General features: G+C 40.2%; 1 protein-coding gene across 1 annotated transcript in view; it reads left to right on the top strand.

The window, feature by feature from the left end:
• Nucleotides 1-22,954, top strand: part of LOC122810768 (adhesion G protein-coupled receptor E3-like) — an 804,089-nt gene that overhangs the window by 632,810 nt on the left and 148,325 nt on the right. The window contains exon 10 of the mRNA XM_044082329.1: nucleotides 6,002-6,068. Coding sequence (XP_043938264.1) covers nucleotides 6,002-6,068 — 67 coding nt within the window. The remainder of the gene's footprint in view (nucleotides 1-6,001; nucleotides 6,069-22,954) is intronic.

The raw sequence follows: 22,954 nt of genomic DNA, 5'->3' as shown, positions 1-22,954 counted from the left end.
CTGCTCTTGGCAAACATTTCAGTGCTTCATCTACAAATTCAATGTCTGCGGCCCTTGAAGAATAAATTGCTGCACAGATATCTTAAATCCCCCACATTTTCTAATGGGGTAGGTTTCTGGGACATACTGTGCTGTCTGGTGACAGACATCAGCATGCTGTGTCTCCTATAAAGTATCCTAATGCTGGTGCTGTCTGGTGACAGAAGTCAGAGTGCTGTGTCTCCTATAAGGTCCTAATGCTGGTGGTGAATCAGGTTTTACTTTTTTATGTACAGGAGATTTCAGGGCCTCCCCTCCAGCCAACATGCCCCCCCCCCCCCCAGCCAACATGAACTATAGGCAACTGCCTAGGTTTCCTAATGATAGATTCAGCTCTCCTACACAAAGTTATCATCATCATCTTCTTGTTCCCATTTTCTAGATGGGGTTGGGGTGTCATGTCATCTGTCGCCATCTCTTTTAATTCACCGCCACTTTTCTACCTTCTTTGACAGTCATGCCTGACTTTCACAGGACCTCTCTCACACTATCCACTCATCTTTTTGTGGTATGCCCACAACTCCTCTGGCCTTCTTCCTCTTTGTCCCAAATCTTCTTCAATGGATTGTCTTTTGCTTTCCCATGCATGTGCCCAAACCATCTTAATCTGTTCTCTTTGACCTTCTGTGCAATCAGAGATACTCAGGCTTCTGTTCTGATATCTTCATTTCTTCATCTGTCCCATAGTGTGCAACATGCCACCCATCTCGGGCACTTCATCTCCATCACCTCAAGCTTCCTCAACTCTGCCTTCACTGCCCAGGTTTCTGTACCATACAGTAGTGCTTGAGGCTCTGCTGTTTTGTACAACTTACTTTCTAGCTTATTTGGCATTCTTCGATTACACACTATCCCTGACACTCTGTGCCAGTTGGCTGCGGCCTCTCTAATTCTAGCTTTGACTACCTCATTATGACTTTCCTTCTACTCAGCCACCTCTCAAAGATACTGAAAGCTGTTAACCTGTTCCACTATTTTCTCTTCTGTTTCAGTTTTCTCTTTTTCTAGTTTCATTGCTGTCATTACAACTGTCTTATATTTACTCATTTTCATCCTCTGTGCCTTCAGCTTTCCCTTCCCTTCCATTCCCCTATAATTTGCTGAAGTTCTTGTTCAGAGTCTGCCTGTAATGCCACACCATCTACATACAGAAGCTTTGTCGATCTGTCTTCTCCAACCTGTTTGCTAATGGAGTTCTTCAACAGAATGAACAGCAGTGGGCTCAGAGGTGGACCTTGGTGTACACCCATTCCCAGTGGGAACACCTCATTAAGTAGGAACACTGTCCATACATGTGTCACTGTACATAGCATCTACTAATTCTACCAATGTTTCTGAGACTTTGCATCATAGCAGGATTTCCAGAATCCGCTTTCTTGGGACCTTGTCATATGCTTTTTCCAAATCTAGGAATGTCTAGTTGGAGTCTTAGCTCATCTCTAGCTTCTTCTCAACTATCTGTTTCACTGCAAACATCAGGTCAGTTGCTACTTCCTAGTCTGAATCCAAATTGCTCCTCTCTCATCTGACCTTCTACTACTCCACTTATTCATTTATCAATCATCCTCTCCAGAACCTTGATATACAGTGGGACAAGAATTTTATATCTCTGTATTGCCCACAGTTGTGAATGTCCCCTTTGTTTCTGTATGCTGGTACTAGAATGCTTATTTTGCAGTAATCTGGGATATGCCTTTCTTTCCATAATGCTGAGTATCCTCTGGAGCCATTTCTCTCCTAACCCACCAAATATCTCGATGATATATGCGATGACCTAATTTGAGCCTGCTGCTTTCCCTGACTTCATTTTCCTTAGTGCTGTTCTTATTTCTTCTAGGGAGTGCTCCTCTTCTTCTTGCTTCATTGCAGGCTGTATCTGTGCAGTACAGCTTCTGTGGAATTTTCTTAATTCAGAAGCTGCTGGAAGTACTCCCACTGTCTGTCTTTGATGTCCTTTGGACTGGTGAGCAGGTTGTTGCTGGCATCCCTTATGAACGTGCCTGACGACTACATTCTTTACCTTTCTGTCATTGCTTTGCAACCTTATAGAGTTTGTTGTGCAATCTGCTATGACCCTTTCCAGAAGTTGGTAGAGTGCCTCTGATGCCTTGTTCTTTGCTATTGTAACTACTCTCACAGCCTCTTTGTTAACCAACCAGTATTCCGTCTTAGTCTAATCTGTCTTTTCTATCTCCCACTTTTCCTGCACTAGTCCTTCTTTCTTTTCATGACTTCCTGGACTTCTGCATTACACCCCCAACTTTTCCTTTTCCACACCTTGCTTTGCCGCATATTGGCTCTATAGTTCTCACACATGCTGGTTTGAGTTGCTGTCATTCTTCAGCATTACCTATTTCCTCTTCTTCCTGAAGTGCTAAAGCCCTGAGTATTTCCTACAACTCTTGTGCTTACTCTGAAGTCAACTTTTAGGTCTTCAGCCTAGTCTGTGTTGACCTTAGAGCCTTCTCTGATCACTGCTTGCAGCTTATTGTGGCAACCAGAGGTTTATGCTGTGGGCCCTCTGTTTGACTTGGGATGTCTTTGCTATTACTGATTCTACTCCAGTGCCCTTTCCTTACTAGGAGAAAGTCTACCTGAGTTGCACGTGGGCCATTTTTGTGATATTGCAATTGTCTGTCTTTTGAAAACATGTGTTAGTCGCCAAGAAGCCATTTGCCAGACAGAAGCTTAGAATGGCCTTTCCTTCCTTATTCCTGTTGCTCCATCCATGTGGACATAGACAGTCCTCATATCCTATTGTATCTGTCCAAATATGTGCCTTCGGGACCACCATTATCAACACTAACTCATGTTGTACTCCTTTATCTAGTAGGTGCTGCAACCACTACATGAATGGACTCCTTTCCTTCCTATCTCAGCCATACTGTAGGGCATAGGCTGAGATTATGAATAGTGCCTTATCCTTACACTGCAGTCTGATTACCGTGAGCTGCTTACCCCCCTGCAAAAATGTAAAAAAAGTTAGATTTTTGTGTTTTTGGATGTTTGAGTTTTCGGAAACAGAATCATATGGTTTCTGTGAAGGCTGCCAGCCCAGCCAGCTAGAATTTTGTAAATAATTCTATGTCATTTGTGAATAGTAATATGATTTGTATGCATGCCTTACAAATGTAAGTAAACAATATGTTCTGTACTGAGCTTCAAGAATGTAACCACAGTGCATCCTGCTGGAAAAGAGCAGAAACATGTATAAACTGCATGCAAATGTAAGTAAACAATGTTCTGTACTGAGCTTCAAGAATGTAACCACAGTGCACCCTGCTAGAAAAGAGCAGAAATGTATAAACTACATGCAAATGTAAGTAAACAATGTTCTGTACTGAGCTTCAAGAATGTAACCACAGTGCACCCTGCTGGAAAAGAGCAGAAACATGTATAAACTACATGCAAATGTAAGTAAACAATATTCTGTACTGAGCTTCAAGAATGTAACCACAGTGCACCCTGCTAGAAAAGAGCAGAAACATGTATAAACTACATGCAAATGTATGTAAACAATGTTCTGTACTGAACTTCAAGAATGTAACCACAGTGCACCCTGCTGGAAAAGAGCAGAAACATGTATAAACTACATGCAAATGTATGTGCTGATGGTAAAGGCTGGAATATACAGAGTTAACTTGCAAACTCTAAGAAAATAAGTAAAGAGTTTTATGATGTGTTATAAAGTTAGTTTATCTCAGCGAAGAGACAAGATGTCTAGTGCTAGGGGTTTCTTTCTATTGTCTTGAGACAGAGATAATTACTAGGTTCCACATGTAAAGTGTTTTTGTATTGCTCTGTGGCTTCCTAGCAGCTGTACATCTGAAAGATACATATTTTTAACAGAGACATGTTAAATTCTGTTGGTATCTGTTTAGCCTGGGAACTAGAGGCAGGTGTCAAATACTGATGTCATCTAGTTAACCCAGCAGTGATGTGTATTATTAATTTAAAAACTATCTCAGAGAGAAAGTCTGTGCGTTTTGTATCTTGTCTTGGACCTGTAAACATCCATTCAGCACTTTTATTTGCTTTGCTCTGTAAGTAAGACTTAGATTATATTATTTTTCTTGGAGATAGATAGGAATATTGTAAGATTAGTCTAGATGTTTTCTGTATTTATGTGGTATTGTCCTGCAATATTGTTTTAAAGTATTTCCTGTGATTCTGAACTCTGTTGTCACTGTATTGCGTTAATGAGTATTGTCTTGTTCTTTTATTATTTATTATTAAATACATTTAAACCTTTTAATTGTGGCTGGTTTAGTTCAGAGGTATTTAAGCTCTTAGCGTACTTGCATATGTATTTGGTGATACTATACAGGCATCTCCTAAATAGCCTTAAAAGTTGTAGTCATACTTACCATTTGGATAACAGTAACATTACACAGTAGAATTGGTCACCCTTTGGAGCCTTACAGTAGCTGATAAGGGTGGTTGGTGGCAGTTGGTACTACCTTATAGTTTGGACAGAAGGGGACATAGCAAGTGAACCTGTGCCACTCTTCCCCCAGGAGTGTCTATGTGCTTGTATATAAATCAAATCTCAACATCTGTGTGTGTCAGCTACTTAGGGAGTGACACAAAGCACTGGCTGGACAGAGAGGGTGCTGGAGGTTTTGGCTTGACCACTTGGCTGAGATCTTAACCCGATAGCTGTGCCAGTGGGGTGTCTTATTGGGAATCTGGAGAGAGAGAGGGAGAAACCAGCCCCGGACTAACTGTGATCTCTGTGTGCTCTTAAAGTAAAATTGTACTTTACTGTGTGTGTACTTGTCATCCTCCCAATGGGCACGTCCCTCATTGGTGTTAGTGGTGAAGAATGAGGCTCCTTGATTACTGGGCCAGTGCAGGGGTGTCACAGTCTCAACCATGTGAATTTCGAGTTTTTGAAAACTCAATCATCTGACATAGGTCCATATATATATATATATATATATATATATATATATATATATATATATATATACATATATATACATATAGATGCATATAAAATATAAATGGGCTTACTTCTCCTATTCAAAAATTTGCAGTGAACAAGAGTCATGGAAGTTTATTGCTAAATGGCACATCTGGTTTGCAACCTGTCCCTTAGCCCTTTGGACTAACTTTTGGGAGGAGGCCTGCCCCCTTCTAACTTCTACATATAAAGTGAAGAGACCCATGGGACCCTTATTTAATATATCAACTCCATGGTCAAACAGAGAGAAGTCAAGATATCTTATTTCAGGATAATTTTTAACTAGTTGTGAATATGATCCTTAAATTTAATTTCATACAACACAACACAGTCTATTATTACATCATATCACTTATACTTGTTCAAATGCTTATTTATTTATTTAGTTGTTTATTTAATATCTGCTGTTCTAAATGAAACTTTTGAAAGCAAACTTTTTCATAAAGTAGTTTTCTTATTTTCCTCACTGAGGAGCTTGAAGTTTTAGGATGTGTGACAAGCATACTTAAAGTCAGAATCCTTCACTTTAATAACTGGTCACAAATATTTATATTGTTCTTTTAAATGGCAGAATTAGTTTTGATTGACTACATATTTATCTTTAGCCTTGTTTTGAGGATGGGTGCAAAGTGCAGAACTGCTTAATAATTACCAAATAATGCTCTATCGTGTATGTGGCACACTAAGTGTGGGTGTTCATGAATCCCGTGCATTGAGAGTTGACATATATTTGGCATTTATGATCATTTCTGACATAAATGGTATGCAATCAGTTGAATGGCTGGACTTCTTTATGATGTGATTGTGACACTGAATGCACATAACAATCATATATAGTGAATTTTACAATACTATTCAATGCTTGGTTGCTGCTCATGATTTATATAAGCAATAATTTTAAATATTATGTCCTGGGATTTGTTGCCCTTAAGGATTTTTGTTTTGTAACTACATTATATGGCCTGATTACTTCTACCTCATTACTTCCTGTTTTAGATGCTGGCTAAGTCTGGAAAGTGGCTTTATATGGAGCTTCATGGGACCTGTATGTTTTATAATTGGGGTAAGTTATTTGCTTAATCACTTTTTTGAAATCTTGGTTTAGATAAACTGGATGATTACATGAAAATTTACACTTTACCCAGAAATGCATTATTATTTAATTTTTGTAATAGATAAAACCCCAAACTGTGTCCTTCTGTATCTGTCCTAACTGCACGCAGCATGCAGAAGGAGGTACTGCTCTCCTGCATGGAAGTATCAGCTATACATCCTAAATTTCGAAAACAAATCACCTGTCTTTTTCATCCTTTCTTTATGTTTTCACCAGGGAATAATAGACATGATTATAAAAAAGCTGCATTTAGCCCTGGCAAAAAATTAAGATACGGATTTCACCTATGGATCTGCTGTCACAAAATGCTTTTATAATATTATATATATGCAATAAGCTAATAGCATAGCCAGCCTGTATTAGATAATGTACATAAAAACAAGAGGCAGTTTGTGTATGGAAGTCAAATCAGATGTTCACTATGAGGAAGTTTTGTGTGTGTGTGTGTGTGTGTGTGTGTGTGTGTGTGTGTGTGTGTGTGTGTGTGTGTGTGTGTGTGTGTGTGTGTGTGTGTGTGTGTGTGTGTGTGTGTGTGTGTGTTTGTGTGTGTGTGCACATACTAATAAATGTTCTCTGGCTTAAGTCTGGAAACCTATGCAAGGAGTTTAGAGGCTAAGTGTTAAAGGCAATATATTGCAAATATATTCCAAAGACATGCATCTAGTGTTCTCTCCCCTCCCTGGCTGAAAAAAGGCTCTCTGGAACCTAACCTAGTCGGACATTCCCGGTCAACAAATGTTATATAAAAATAAAAATAAAAAATAAAAATAAAAATTAGGCATACCGGATTCAACAGGAACATTGCATTATGTCAGCAATAATGCACAGATGGTCAAAAGCAAAGCATAAATGATCAGAAGTCCAAGTTCACTTTTCAAAATAATTCACTGTTAGTGAATTGGCTGTATTTGATGAAAATTTACCAAAGTAATAGCATAGATCTGTGTGAGATACAAGTATGTGCACAAATTGAGAAAGTCAAGTAATACAGTCAGAGTTGTGCATATTCTTCTTTGTAGCAGGGTGAAGTAAACATGGGCAAAACAGATATAAAATCCTGAGAATCACACATGTGTAGGGCACTGTGTTGCATTAGCCATAGGGGGATTGCAACAGCCAAGGATTACTTTCCTATTTCTCAAATGTCCAGAATTTTGCAGAATGTCCAAATTTTTGCCTCATTGTTGATCTGTTTTTTACAAAATCTGAAATTTTCTGGCAAACCATTGAAAACTGAAGTCATTAAATTATGACAGGCATTTGAGTTTTAGACTTTATATCCTTCAGAAAATGCATGCCAATGCAAAGCCTGTTTCTACATTTATATGAACAATATTTAAAACCTGCCGTGATTTTGGGCCTTTGTTCCCTAATTATTTTTGGCTTTGTCAAGCAATCTTGTGCTAAGAAGTTAAAGGGTATGATTACTTATTATTAAAGAACTTAGCTACAACATCAGTGCTTCTCCTTAAATGAGATACAGTAAACTTGCTAGAAGCATAAAGCAGATTTAAACAGCATATGAACTCATAATAGGTGAGCACTTCATTATGGTGCTAACAATGTTTTTTATCCCTTAATTTTGAACAATGCAATCTTGGATACTTGAATACAATAAGAGATTTGGAAGTGCCAGTATATTTTATTTATTTATTTATTTAACATTTGTTGACCGGGAAAGTCCGACTAGGTTCCACAGATCCTGTTTTCAGTGGAGGCCCGGGGAGAAATGCTCCAGAAGCATGTCTTTACAGTATAGTGAAAATTTTAGTTGGAAGATAATTATGGTTAGGAAATGTCATATAGTTATTAAAGACATCTTGTATACAATTGTTAGCAGGGACAAGCAAATTCTTATACACCTGTACAAATCAGTAGTTAGGCCATATATTGGGTATTTCACAAAATAAGTACATCAAGTTAATGAACTGGACTATATGAACGCACTAGAAAGATTGTCATTCTTTATTATGAATTACAGATAAATAAAGGTGTCCTGATACTGTTAAATAAATGTGTTTGTTATGAACAACTGGCAGTTAACCCAGGAGTGGAAGTTAGTAATTACACTATAGGCACCAGGAATGAAAAGCGGGTTGTAGATGTTCCTTGTTATAATACTGTTTTAAGAGAAAGATATTTTTTATTTCCAAGCTAGCTTGTTATTAAATGTTCTGCCATATAAATTAAGGAAAGATAGTAGCCTGTTAGCCTTTAAGAAAGCGTGGATCACTGATTGGGCAACAAGGTATTAGATCCTACATCAAGTGGTCAGGAAAGACAGTCACTAGCAGCGCCCCCAAGGCTTGATACTGGAGACTCCTTTTTGGCATCTACTGAAGTCAAGGCCAGTGTCACAGGGCTCTGGCTGACCAACTTTGCAGATGATTGCAAACTAGGTGCATCACAGAATCTCCCAGAGACACAAGAATCCTCCAAGAAGGTGTGACACAGACTAGTAACTGGTACCAGAGTCAAGGTCTAAAACTCAATGCCAAAAATTGCATAACATTGTGTTTTGGTGAGACAACCACTTCTGGAAATTGCTCCACTGATAATACACACCTGAGAATTGAGCCTGTGGTTAGGGATTTGGGGAATGCATGTAGCCAGAGACTTGGTCTTTGACCATCATGTAACTGCTGTAGTAAAGAAATAATTTTATGTTGCACACCTTATAAGCAAGGGTATGGCAACAAGATTCCTTTGTACTCAGCCCTCATTCAACCAGTGAATGAGTACAATACTCCTCCCAGTATGTACCTGTCCAGGCATATGCAACAACTGGATAATCCATAGAGGTTCTTCACAAAAAGGATACATGGTGCAGACAGCATGCCCTATGCTGACCACTTCAAAGCCCCAACCTAGTACTCTGTCTCTTGTAGACTACTGAGAGGTAATCAGCACCTGACCTTCAAACCATCCTCTGATCCAGTCCTTATCAACCTGTTGCACATCTGCAAAACAAATGGCATTAAAAACACCTAATATAAAGACCTAAACCTCATCTGCTACATAAATAAGATACATTGGAGAGGCAATACAAAGAGAGCATCTGGGAAACAGAAAAAAAAAAAAAAAATTTAAGCTTGTTTCCTGCCTTTCCTGTTAAGTGGTATAGACTATTTGTAGGCTTTTGAGCCCCCAAGCCCTTCTGTGTTGGAGGGAAGCCTTCTAGCTTAGTTTTTTTTCCCTATAACTAGCCAGTTTTCTAGTTTCAGCACTCAAATCTGTTTCTTTGATCTCAGCACTTGTTCAGGAAAAAAAAAAAATTAATCTGCTTTTACTGTACTTGTGTTTCTACCTACTTTTTTACTTTTGCATCATCTTAAAAGTACTCAATTGTATTTATTACTGCTTGGTGTAACTCATTCTAAGCCTTCTGGTTTAAACACTTGGGCTTCGGACCAGTTGTTTTGCACTGAGAGGGTTTGTGGTCTGCACTGTAGTGGCAGAACAGGTAGCTTACATCCTTCTAGGTTGGGAACTGCTGATTGAGGGCTCAGTGTCTGTTATTCTAAAAGTGTATTAATTCTGGTTTAAGCACTTAGGCTTTCAGGCCAGTTATTTTACATTAAGAGGGTTCGTGGTCTGCACTCTTGTGGGAGGAGAGGCTGGACTCTGCCCTTCTGAGCTGGGAATTTCTGATTGAAGGCTTATAGTGCATGCATATCTGAACTGCTTCTTACTGAAGTTGGTGCGCCTTGTTTGCTGTGGCATAGACTGGATTCGGGCCTGCTGGATCTAGCTTTGTTTGTGTAACTTGAGCACTAATCCAGGCATTCTCTAAAGTATTCAATTGTATTTATTACTGCTTGGTAGTAACTTGATTAAAGTTTAGCTGTCATTCTAAGTCTTTTGGATTAAGCACTTGGGCTTCAGACCAGTTGTTTTACATTAGGAAGGTTTGTGGCATGCACTGTGGTGGCAGGACAGGTAGCTTTCATCCTTCTAAGTTGGGAACTGCTGATTGAGAGCCCAGTGTCTGTTATTCTTAAAGTGTATTAGTTCTGGTTTAGGCTTCAGGCCAGTTATTTTACATTAAGAAGGTTTGTGGTCTGCACTCTTGTGGGAGAAGAGGCTGGACTCTGCCCTTCTGAGCTGGGAATTTCTGGTTAAAGGTTTATAGTGCCTGAATATTTGAACTGTATCTTACTGAAATTGGTACACCTTGTTTGCTGTAGCATAGACTAGATCCAGGCCTGCTAAATATAGCTTTGTTTATATGCTTGTTGTTTGTTTGCTTGTTATTTCCCTGGAACGCTAATTCCACCTAATACGCGGCTTCTCAGTGCTTCTGTGGCTCACAAGTGATATCTGCATTGCTTACTGTACTTATTTCCTTGTTTCACTTGAAAGAAAGTTACTGTTTGTCGTTTTTGCATTTAAGTTACCTGTAACACATTGCACTTAAGTTACCTGGCACTTGCTCACTAAAGCAATTATATAAGTCAGCACTAAAAATTAAAAGCACTACACCCTCACTCCCCACTGGCCCTGGTTTTCAATTATTAAGGAATTCCCAATATTATTCTAGCATGTCCAAAGGTCAGTTGTCAATCTCCTCTCCGGTCCAGCTGGTGAATCTGGGAATCTTGAGGCAATGTTACAACTGCCTCATGTACACAGACAACCCTCTCCTCCTCCCAACAAATTCCAACACATGTGAGAGATGCAACCATATAGCCAAACTGGAGGCTAAGCTCTCTCAACTCAGTACTGGCATAACCAGTCAGGAGGAGAAGGAAACCATACTCACTACAATTCCAGTCTCACATAGACCTACCACGACAGCAAACCAAACACATAATCACACAAAACATACTCGAGGCTCTAAATAAAGATCTGCCAAAGCAGCAGAGACCTCCAAAGCAGACACCCAAGCAGCCGCTACCCCAAAACAAAACACGTGCAACACATATCTCACAAAGCCAGTGTGCCAAACAGTCAAAGCCCTTAAGACTAAACAACACACCTGATACACTTGTAATAGGTGACTCTATCGTCAGGCACATTGACGTCCCGCTCACCAGGCTGAACAAGGAGAGGGTCACAGTGAACAGCCTGTCAGGTGCTAGGATCCGCCACATAACACAAGCACTCAGGTCACTCCAAGGCAAGTACAAATATGACTCAGTCATTGTCCATGCTGGTGTGAATGACCTGAGACGTACCTCCCTGGACTACATGAAAAGAGACATAAAGGAGCTCTCTGAGCATGTAGCCCAGGCCGGTATGACCCTGACCTTGAGTAGCATCTTACCCTCACCAAGAATGGTGCCACAATATGAAGACAAGATGATCAATTTCAACAATTGGCTTAAGTACTGGTGTCATTCAAAGGGGATCCAATGCCTGTCAGCTTGGGATGATATGCTCGACAAGCCACGATGCTTCGCTAGGGACGGCTTGCACCTGTCACCCTGGGCTTTCGGATATAGGCAAAGGCTCTTGCTACCCCATAGTGCCTTTTTAGGCAAGGCTCAAAAGACAAACCCACCTCCATAGGTATCACAAGGGATAAGAAACTAAGAGTAATGCTACTCAACGCCAGAAGTCTAAACCTCAAGATGCACGCACTCGAAACTCTCCTTAGCATGGAGAACATCGATATCTGTGCAGTAACAGAAACCTGGTTCAGGGCTCCCGAGAGCACCCCAGCACTACCAGGTTATACCTCATACCATGCTTTTCGGCCCCAAAACTTGGACCGAACCACAAAAGGAGGGGAAGTATCGATATTCATCAAAGATACCCACACCTCCAGGTTGGTGGCAAAGCACGAAGCATCACAGACTATCCATGTGCAACTAACAGTGGGTAAAACTGCCTTCCAGTTTATAGCCTGCTACAGACCACCCTCCCAAACCCAGGAACCCCACTCAGCCTTCCTGAGAACACTGGAAAATATGAAGGTCTCTCCAAACACCATTATATTGGGCGACTTCAACTACCCAAACATAGACTGGGAGCATTACTCTAGCTCCAACACCCTAGCCCAAAGGTTCCTAGAATTTATAAACTCAAATGCTATGGAACAACTTGTTACCACTCCCACAAGAGGGGAAAACATACTGGACCTGATCATCACCAACATGGGGACTCTATGCTCCAGACCAGAAGTGTATCCCTCACTGGTAAGATCAGACCATAAACTAATCTCACTGGATATTCACATCCCGACCCCACCCCCTCCCAGAAAACCACAGTGAAAAACTTCTCTAAAGCAAATTTTACACTCCTCAAAACTGAGGTGGAATCCTTCAAAGCCCCCGGGCCTGTGGAAAATACAGCCCAGACCGCAGAATCCTTTATAAACGCATTCTATGAACACCTTCAGGAATGCATGGATCATGCGATCCCAAATAAAACCAAGACCCAATCCTCCAAAGGCAGACGTCCTGTCTGGTGGACCCCAGCCATAAACAAACTATACAATAGAAGGAGGAAGCTACTAAATGATAAAGCATAATCCCAAAAAGGGAAGGCATCACTGATCAGTATTAGCAAAAAACTACGGGCACACATAAAATTGTCTGAGGCCAGCTTCGGGAGAAAAATTGCACAGGACACTTAAGGATAATCACAAGGCTTTCTTTAGTTATGTTAGGAACCTGGGTGGTAATTCCCTGATATGCTCAGAATTAGTCCAAAATGACAAAAAATACACCGAACCCACAGACATTGCCAACATCCTAGCTGACAGTTTCAGTGCAAACTTCTCCCCCCCACACCAAAAGGGCAAATATCTATCCCAGCAGAGTGCTGCCCCCCTGACATCTCAGATGCTCAGGTAAGAGCCGCCCTCTCCAAAGCAAAAAACACAGCATCAATGGGACCAGATGGTGTCCCGGCTGCGTCCTACATGAACTCAAAGAAGAGCTAAACCCAAACATAAAACTACTGTTCAATCTCAGCCTTACTACAGGATATGTGCCCAAAGAGTGGCGTACAGCAACAGTGGTCCCTCTCCATAAAGGTGGTGCCTCAACGGATCCTGGAAACTATCGCCCCATAAGCCTGACTAGCTTGGTCTGCAAAGCTATGGAAAGGATCATCATGGACCTCATAAATAAAGATATTGGGGACCTACAAACACTGGATCCTACCCAGTTCGGCTTTGTTAAGGGCAGATCCTGCCTCTTAAACCTGGTTGATTTCTTTGAAACAGTCACCAAGGCCATTGACGAGGGGAAGGTGGTCCACACAGCCTACCTGGACCTCGCAAAAGCCTTTGATACAATACCCCACTCGGGCATTATAGATAAGCTCACCAGCTTAAATATAAACCCCTATGTCACTAGATGGATTGCAAACTGGCTCAAGGACAGAACCCACATGGTTAGAATTGCTGGAGCCATGTCAGACTCCAAACCAGTTACAAGTGGTGTCCCACAAGGCTCAGTCCTGGGACCTCTCTTGTTCGGTATATATTTCTCGGAGGTACAGGCCAACACGGAAGGACTGTGGCTGACCAAGTTCGCAGATGACTGCAAACTGGGTGCCATAATCGACTCTCCAGCCGACACAAGCATCCTCCAAAAGGGCCTCATAGAAACAGAAAACTGGTGCCAGAGCCATGGTCTCAAGCTAAATGCCAAAAAGTGTATAGTCATCCCCTTTGGCAAAAACAAAGTGCCCACAAATTACCACATAGGTGGAAATCCATTAAGTACAGAAGAAGTAATTAGGGACCTGGGGACCCAAGTTGATAGCAATCTCTCATTTGACAACCACGTGGCCAAAGTGGTTAGAAGAACATTTTATATAGCCCACCTAATCATGAAGGGATTCACATCTAGATCAGGGGAGGTCATCGTGCCTCTTTACTCATCCCTCATCAGGCCCATAATTGAGTACAATGCCCCTTTTGGGATGTACCTTACCAGACACCTGCAGCAACTGGAAAGACCCCAAAAGTACCTCACCAAGAGGATCAAAGGGCTCAAACAGATGCCATATGCTGCCCGGTTAAAGAAACTCCAGCTCTACTCAGTGGCATACCGCCTGTTCAGAGGAGATCTGTGCCTGACGATAAAGCCATGTCCAACCCGGAATTAATGGACATGCTGCACCTCAGAAAATCCAAATCCCATCAAGCTACGCTCGAGAGACTTGAACCTCAGCACTGAAATAAATAGGACATGCTGGAGGGACAGATTCATAACCCAGAGGCTCCCTTCACTCTGGAATAAAATCCCAGTCCAGGTTAGGCAGAGTCCCTCATTGACTCTCTTCAAGAGGAATCTTGATGAGTGGATGGGAGATCGTAGGTTTACCCCGGGTATCACTTCTGTGTCACTGTTAGATAGAGGCACAGTATACTAACCTCGAAAAAGGGCATAGCAAAATAAATTTAAAATGGGTGGCGAAAGCCAAACACATTCTGGCTAGGCTTATAAATGCCCTAGGGCAGATAGCCTAGTATGAACCTATGAACCTATGAACCTAAGTCTGTGTCTCAGAGACTACTCCTTCTCTGGAACTGGTTTCCCATCCATGTGAAGCAGAGTTCCTCCCTGTACTTATTCAAGATCAACTTGATCAGTGGCTGTGGAATCCTAAAATTTACCTTTCATCTGCCAAGTATGTCCCTGTTAGAATGAGGAAACTTGTAAATGCTCGATCACCCATACTGAAGCTATACCCCCAATAAAATGAGTGATATGTAAACCTGCCAAATACATTTGTGAAGCATGGCTAGGCTTAAAAAGGTCTTTTAGGGTCAATAGGTTAGTAATTACCTATGAGTCTATTAACTTTTCTTGTGATTTCCGTTAAAAAAGAATGTATTTCTGTACAAAAGTATATTTTTATTTGTTTTATGTGTTATGGCATAAAATTATATTAAAAATGTATTTTTCACATTAAAATGCAAGACACAGCTGCTTTCTTCTTTGCCTTTAAGGCTGGGAGCCAAGAGTGTTCTTTCTTTCTTCTTCTTCTTCTTTTTGTAGATAATCGTGTCAGTAGTATTTTCAGAAAATTTTATTAAAATTGTTGAATTGTTTTTGAAGCATAGACATCTATTTACAGAGAAACAAAGTAACACAAAACAGATAATTGTTTTGAGGCAGTCCTCTAGAATATAGTATTTAGCAAAGGGATTAAATCTAATTGATAAAGTACACGAAGTAAAAACTACCATAGCTAAAGTAACATGGCTTAATCTTTGAAATGTACACCATAAATGACTTTTGCAATGAAGCAGCCTGAATTGCACACTGTCAGTCATGAACAGATGTGAGCCAACAACAAACTAAAAATCTTAATTGTAAACACACCAGCAAGTTCTTAATAAATAACGCATTAAAAAGTTAATAAACAAAGAAGGAATCATGGAAATTATATTAATTCACTTGATGTTGACTCTGGCTAAAGGTATCTTTATCCCAAATTATCTATAATTTCTTAGTCTGGCAACTGGTATACAAGATTAATGCCATGTGCTGTTATCCAGCTGTTTCCTGTAATCCAGAATTTGGTTCCTTAAGCCCAACAGTGTGATTCTGAGAATGTCACTTAACCAGACAGTACTCCCAGGCTAAGCCTGAAAAAGGTTCATGAATATCAGTTATCTACCCTTGCTAACAAACAAAAAATGACATATGAATAAAATAATAAATTATAACTAACAACAATTAAAGCAGGAAAAATTAGAGCCATGATATTCAATATGTTATTTCCATGCTTGTGGTAGTAATTGTGACAGCTGGCCTACCACTGCTACCTTGTTCTGTACATTTGTCTAACATGTTAGACGGCCTTGTCTCACAGTCTGTTTACTCTGATCAGTATTTTGAAACGAGATCTTTTTTCTCACTAGCACTTTTGGTTGTCTGTGTGTTACATGTCATTAAATGCTGAGATGCCCTTAGACTTCTTCCACTCAGTATAAGCTTTCTGTCCTTGGACAAAGTAAGCTTATATAGACTTATTAGTATTTTATTTTATAGATGACACCATATGGCATGTCATATCTAATCTCATAGCATGCATTAGTCTGACAGTTTTTTAACACATTCAACATCTGGACTATTACCTGTCTACCTGTATTTCTTCTAAGTATAGCTTTGGGAGATAAAATGAATGTAATACAATGAGCTATTATAAAATGGATGTCATACAGCGAGGTTCTATAAAATGAATGTAATACAATGAGCTATTATAAAATGGATGTCATACAGTGAGGTACTATAAAATGAATGTAATACAATGAGCTATTATAAAATGGATGTCATACAGTGAGGTACTATAAAATGAATGTAATACAGTGAGGTATTATAAAATGAATGTAATACAGTGAGGTATTATAAAATGAATGTAATACAGTGAGGTATTATAAAATGGATGTCATACAGTGAGGTACTATAAAATGAATGTAATACAGTGAGGTATTATAAAATGGATGTAATACAATGAGCTATTATAAAATGGATGTAATATGGTGAGGTACTATAAAATGAATGTAATACAATGAGCTATTATAAAATGGATGTCATACAGTGAGGTACTATAAAATGAATGTAATACAGTGAGGTATTATAAAATGGATGTAATACAATGAGCGATTATAAAATGGATGTAATACAATGAGCTATTATAAAATGGATGTAATACGGTGAGGTACTATAAAATGAATGTAATACAATGAGCTATTATAAAATGGATGTCATACAGTGAGGTACTATAAAATGAATGTAATACAGTGAGGTATTATAAAATGGATGTAATACAATGAGCTATTATAAAATGGATGTAATACAGTGAGGTATTATAAAATGGATGTAATACGGTGAGGTACTATAAAATGAATGTCATACAGTGAGGTACTATAAAATGGATGTCATACAGTGAGGTACTATAAAATGGATGTCATACAATGAGGTACTATAAAATGAATGTCATACAGTGAGGTATTCTTCATCTGCTTTGGATTCTACAGTTTTGTTAGCTACAAGTGACTGGGCATCTTAACATGAAACTGAGATACTTTCCTTTTCATTTATTTTAAAACAACAAAATCATAAGGCTTTAGCTTTAAAGACCATCCCCCGGATTTACTATTCTTCCATGCAGGACTAGCTTAGTCCTGCATGGAGATGGCCGTTTAGGAGCAGGAAGGCAGCACACCATGCATATTGATGAGGTGCGCTGCCTGAGCTCCTAATCTTACATGGAGTGTGTAAGAGTGCAGGGGGCGTGTCTGAGAGCACAGCTCTCAGAATATATATGCCACCACAATGAAGAACAGCAGAAAGGGCTGAGAAATGAGCGAGACTGCTCATAGGTGTCCGCATATCCCCACCAACAGTTCCCCTCGTGTACAACAGCAAGTATGCAGAAATAAAATGAACAGACCCATTTTTTTTTTTTAATCCAATTAAAGTTAACTGTAGGTGTGCGGGTGTGCCCATTCCTTAGCTACAGTTAATGCAGCTTAAATGGCTGAAGAGGATAACAAGGAAGATATATGTAAATGAAGCAGCATAGCAATAGTGTAGTGGGTAAAGCATTCGCCTTACAAGCAGGCATTCCCAGTTTGAGTCCCACTGCAGCACATTCCATTTTCCATGGCAAAGCACGTTATGACTAATATTTATGTTGCATAACCCACTAAATTACATATATTTATGAACTGGAGTACTGCAGTAAATGCACATGTGAGGTGTCAGTATCATAATGAATAAAGCACTAGTAAGCAGGTTTAAGCACCAATAAGCAGTAGTAAGCATATTTAAGCACTAGTAAGTGGGTTTAAGCCCATTTGCACTGGAGGTAAGCAATGCGCACACAGGTTAAGCAATTCTGAAGTTAACTCTCTGTAAGCATATGTAACCGCAGGTTAGCATTGCTTACCCTCATGCAAACCTGCGTAAACCCACTTACAAATGCTCAAAAGTGCCTTAATCTCTCTGTATCCAATGGCCCTTGTTCTGCCCATCAACAAAATAAACAGCCATGCAGGTCTTTAACCCAGGACCCTATATACCATAGTCACAGTAGTTAACCACCAAGCCATCACAGAAGTACAGAAGAATGAGGTATTAGCAAACAAGTCTTCATCATAGTAAAATCAAACTGAACCTGTGAAAGGAATCAATATACAGACATATGTGCCTTAACCCACTACATAACATAAATATGTGAAATGGAGTATAGCAGTAAGCCCAGAAGTCAGGTGTAATTCTAATAGTGTTGAAGTCCCCAATAAAACACAAGGACCCCATACAGTGTACGTACACATGAATCATGGATACCAGGCATACATATAAGGTGTAATGAATAATTAATCAATGCCAAAAAGGAATTATAATGCAAAGTCTAATGTAAGCAATGCTAAGCATTCCACAGGCCAGCTTAGGAGGTGTAAGCAATGCGTAGGCTACCTTACTCAGTGTGCCCAGAGGTATACCCCTTTAAACAATGCCAATACGAGGTAAGCAGGTTTGCTCATTGCCTAGCCTTTTCAAAACTGGCCAATCATGGAAAGGTGCGGGAAATCGGCCCTACTTAAAACCAAGAGGTGGGAATACATCTCATAACTGGTTGTAGCTTCCCCTTGCAGGCACCATGTCAGGAAGGGGAGAAGGTGTGCACTTTCCAGCACAGTGCTGGTGCATCCAGGAGTCCAGAGTTATGGCAGGACTACTTGTCAAAGACCATGATCAGAGACTGCTGCAGGGTCAGTACCAGGGCTCCCAATATAAGGCGGAGTCCTGGGACCGTCTTGCCCGTGACTTCACCAGTACCACTGGCGTACCCCAAACTGGAGAGCAGATCAGGCATCACTATGCCGACCTGAAGCAGCATAAGGGGGACCTCTTGGACCAGTGGATCCAAGAGGCTAGAGTGACAGGGGATGTTCCAGTTGTGTATAGGTATCACCCCACTATGTGTGTAATAATTGCCAGCTCATGTATATCATAGATAGGTATAGCTAAATATTCCTCTTATGTCCATCACAGCTGCAGTGGAGCGGGCCGTGAACCAAGAGGCCCATGTCAGTCGCCTGGCGAGGTTACAACGTGAGGCAGGTCAGTTATACTCATGCATTTACTGTCATAAGAAATAAAACTAAAAGTAGTAGTAAATTAATTGCCTGTATAAAACTTGTATTGTTCAAGGCAAGTACTGCATACACCGGAGAATATGGCAGGAAGAGTCTTATATAGTTTGTATGTAAATAAAAGCGTAATAGCCTGACAATAAAGGTCTAAATGCTGGACTGCATGTGTATACTCTGGTATCCTATGGTAATGTAGATTTGCAATCATGTAATAGTACTGTTGTATTAAGCACTGTTACCCACACCGTGCATCATAAATTGAATGTGTAGGAATGCCTGTATATGACTGGTGTAATCCCCAGAGGCCATTTAGTACAACTGAGAGACACACAGACAGAAAACAGGGAAAATGCAAACAACATAACCCGAATAGCACATGTAACTGAGATGTGAACTGTTGTTTTTTAAGCACACACAGCCATGGTTCAAATCCTGACAGTGGTAGTAGCCTGCATACAGAATCATACTCCACAACTGTACAGATATGTCCAGAATGTCCAGTAAAGTGGACCATATCTGTTGCATATCAACCTGTCCCCCTGGGAAATCAGTGGGATGATCCCAGATGTATAGGCAGCAAACAGGAAATACAACTGATTGACACACATCTATGAGAACAAAGATGGCACACTAGCAACTCCCCAAAACCTTATGAGACTAAGAAGCCACGTATGTCCCATTTACATCCCAAATTGTCAAGCTGTGGCCAGAGTGTGTACAGTAACAGAGTGAGATGTATGGGCCTAATAGTAATGTGGAATCTGGTACTGTGTGTGGGAACATTCAGGTAGTGCTAACAAAAATTTCTCCCACAGGTCTGCCAGATACCAACACTGTGCCCAGAAATACAAGAATGATACCCTGTACTGGTACTGTTTATATTGGCATTGTATGGCATTGTGACTGACGCAGTTGCTCCCAATAATGAGGTATTACATATCACTGTTGCCCACACTGTCCTACAAAATATAACTGCCAAGGAAATCTGTATAAGAGCGTTGTAATACAATGCCAGAATGCAAAAGCACAGGGGTTTAATAATACAGAAAGCAGATAGGTGATATACAGCAATATCTATATAGCAGACACAACTGTGATGGACAGTGTTTAAGTTGTAGCAGACACAGCCATGGTCTGAATCCTGGGTGTGGAAGTAGGCTGCATACAGAATCATACCCCACAACTGTACAGATGAGGCCAGAATGTCCAGTATATGGGCCTTTATCTGCTGCCTGTCCCCATGTCCCCCTGGTAAGTCTGTGGGATGATCTCAGATGTTTAGCCAGCAAACAGGGAATACAAGTGATTGTCAAACATCTATGAGAACAAACCTGTCACTATAGCACCCCCCAAAACTGTTAGGAGAGTACTAAGCCAAGTATGTCCTATCTACACCCCCATGTTGTCAAGCTGTGACCAGAGTGTGTACAGTAACAGAGTGAGATGTGTGTGCATAATACTAATGTGTAAGCTGGAACTTTGTGTGGCAACAGTCAGGTAGTGCTAACAAAACATTGCTCCCACAGGTACGTCGAGTACGAACACTGTGCTGAGAAATAAAAAACATTATAACCTGTACTGGTACTGTTCATATATATATGTACATATATAGTTGTAACATTATAACCTGTACTGGTACTGTTCGTATATATATATATATATATATATATATATATATATATATATATATATATATATATATACATATATAGTATGGAATTGTGAGTGTTACAGTTTCTCTGAATAATAAAGTATCACTGATCACTGTCACCCACACTGTGCTACATAATCTAACTGTGTAGGAAAGCATGTAATATGTGTGCATCAGGTCACTAAAGGTTGAAGAGGGCAATATTCTAGATATGTCCCGGCACACCTGCATGTGCTCAACACATGGCCAGAGTCTGTGCAGAAATAGTTGGATAGCTATGTGCACAACATCAACCTGAAATCTGGGAGTATGTGTAGAAACAGTTAGTTAGTGTTAACAAACATTCTCCACAGGTATACCAGGTAAGAGGTGTATACTGCAGGTAAAACCAGTTCACGTATAATGATGACGACCGCCATATCACTGTCCAAACTAAGGCTATAGGGTAGTGTAGTAAGACTTGTAAGGTACAGATAACAGCACCGACTAGAATAGTAATGTGGACTACAGTAATATACTAGTTGTTCATATGTTCATAGGTTGGTACTAGGCAATTGGACCTAGGGCCTATACAAGCCAAGCCATAACAATTCCCTGGATATTTCTTCCCACAATATTTACTTTCCTGGACCCCTGTCTAGCAGGGCGACAGACGTGATCCCTGGGGTGAATTTCCTATCTCCCATCCAATCATCAAGGTTCCTTTTGAAGAGGGCCAATGAGGTGCTCTGCTTGACGTGTATGGGCAGTCTATTCCAGAGTATGGGGAGTCTCTGGGTCAGCAACCTATCCCTCCAACATGTTTTGTTCATTGTAATGACAGGGATTAGATCCCTGGAGCTTGTGGTTCTAAGGGATTGGGATGTCTTTAAGTGGAGCATGTCCAACAGCTCAGGGTCTGACATGGCCTTGTATGTTAAGCAGAGATCACCTCTGAGTAGATGATATGCCACAGCGTATAGCTGTAGTTTTTTTAGATGGTCAGCATAGGACATCTGCTTTAGGCCTGTGATTCTTTTAGTGATGTATTTCTGCGGCCTTTCCAGCTGTTGCAGACGTCTTGTGAGGTACATACCAAACGGGGTGTTGTACTCTATATTGGGTCTAATGAGGGATGAGTACAGTGGGACAATGACCTCCTTTTTTCTAGATGAAAAGCCCTTAGAAATGAGGTATGCCACATAGAAGGATTTCCTGACTGCTGTGGCGATGTGGTTATTGAAGGAGAGACCACTGTCCACCTGTGTCTCTAAGTCTCTCATCACACTTTCGCTGCTTAGTGTACTGCCACCTATGTGGTAATTCATGAGTACATGGTTTTTCCCAAAGGGGATAACTATACATTTCTTGGCATCAATCTTGAATCCATGGCTCTGGCACAAAGCTTCTGTTTCTGTAAGGCCCTTTTGTAGAATAAAACAATGTAGACCTGCAGACAATGGTATCCTGATAAAAAATGATATTGTTTATTCTCTATTATGCCATAAGGCACATGAAAAGGCAAAAACCCTACAGTACAAAATCCAAACCGGTTTCGGCTTATAAATCAAGCCTTCATCAGTGAAGAACAAAAAGCAAACAAGAACCAAGAAGGCTGCTTGCCTTATATAACACCTGCCACTCATCATAGCAAGCAATTAATGAACTACAAATATTCATTTAAACCATGGAGAAATAATCCACCCAAATTAATAATCCATCTTTTCTCAAATTTATTAAGGGTATCATGCCAACCAGAGACCTTTCCTCTATTGCCTTGAATCTTATCAATGATAGTAAAATTAAAATTAGCACTGGAACGTTTCAATGCTAATTGTCAGTCTGATTGGGTCATTTATTTAGCTACATGTAGTTGTTCTGCATTCTATGTGGGCAGACATCTAGGCCTGTTAAATTTAGAATTGCAGAGCATTTATCTAACATTAGGCACCAACGTGCCAACAATTCTTTATACAAACAGACATTGAAACATTCCAGTGCAGCCTTCTTGGTTCTTTTTGCTTTTTGCTCTTCACTGAAGGCTTGATTTATAAGCTGAAACCAGTTTGGATTTTGTACTGTAGGCTTTTTGCCTTTTTATGTGCCTTATGGCATAATAGAGAATAAAGAATA

Source organism: Protopterus annectens, chromosome 9.part0 (genome assembly GCF_019279795.1).
Source record: "Protopterus annectens isolate FY-2018-M chromosome 9.part0, PAN1.0, whole genome shotgun sequence".
NCBI lineage: Eukaryota > Metazoa > Chordata > Ceratodontiformes > Protopteridae > Protopterus > Protopterus annectens.
Note: the sequence above shows the minus strand (reverse complement) of the source record. Positions and strands in the feature narration are given on the sequence as shown.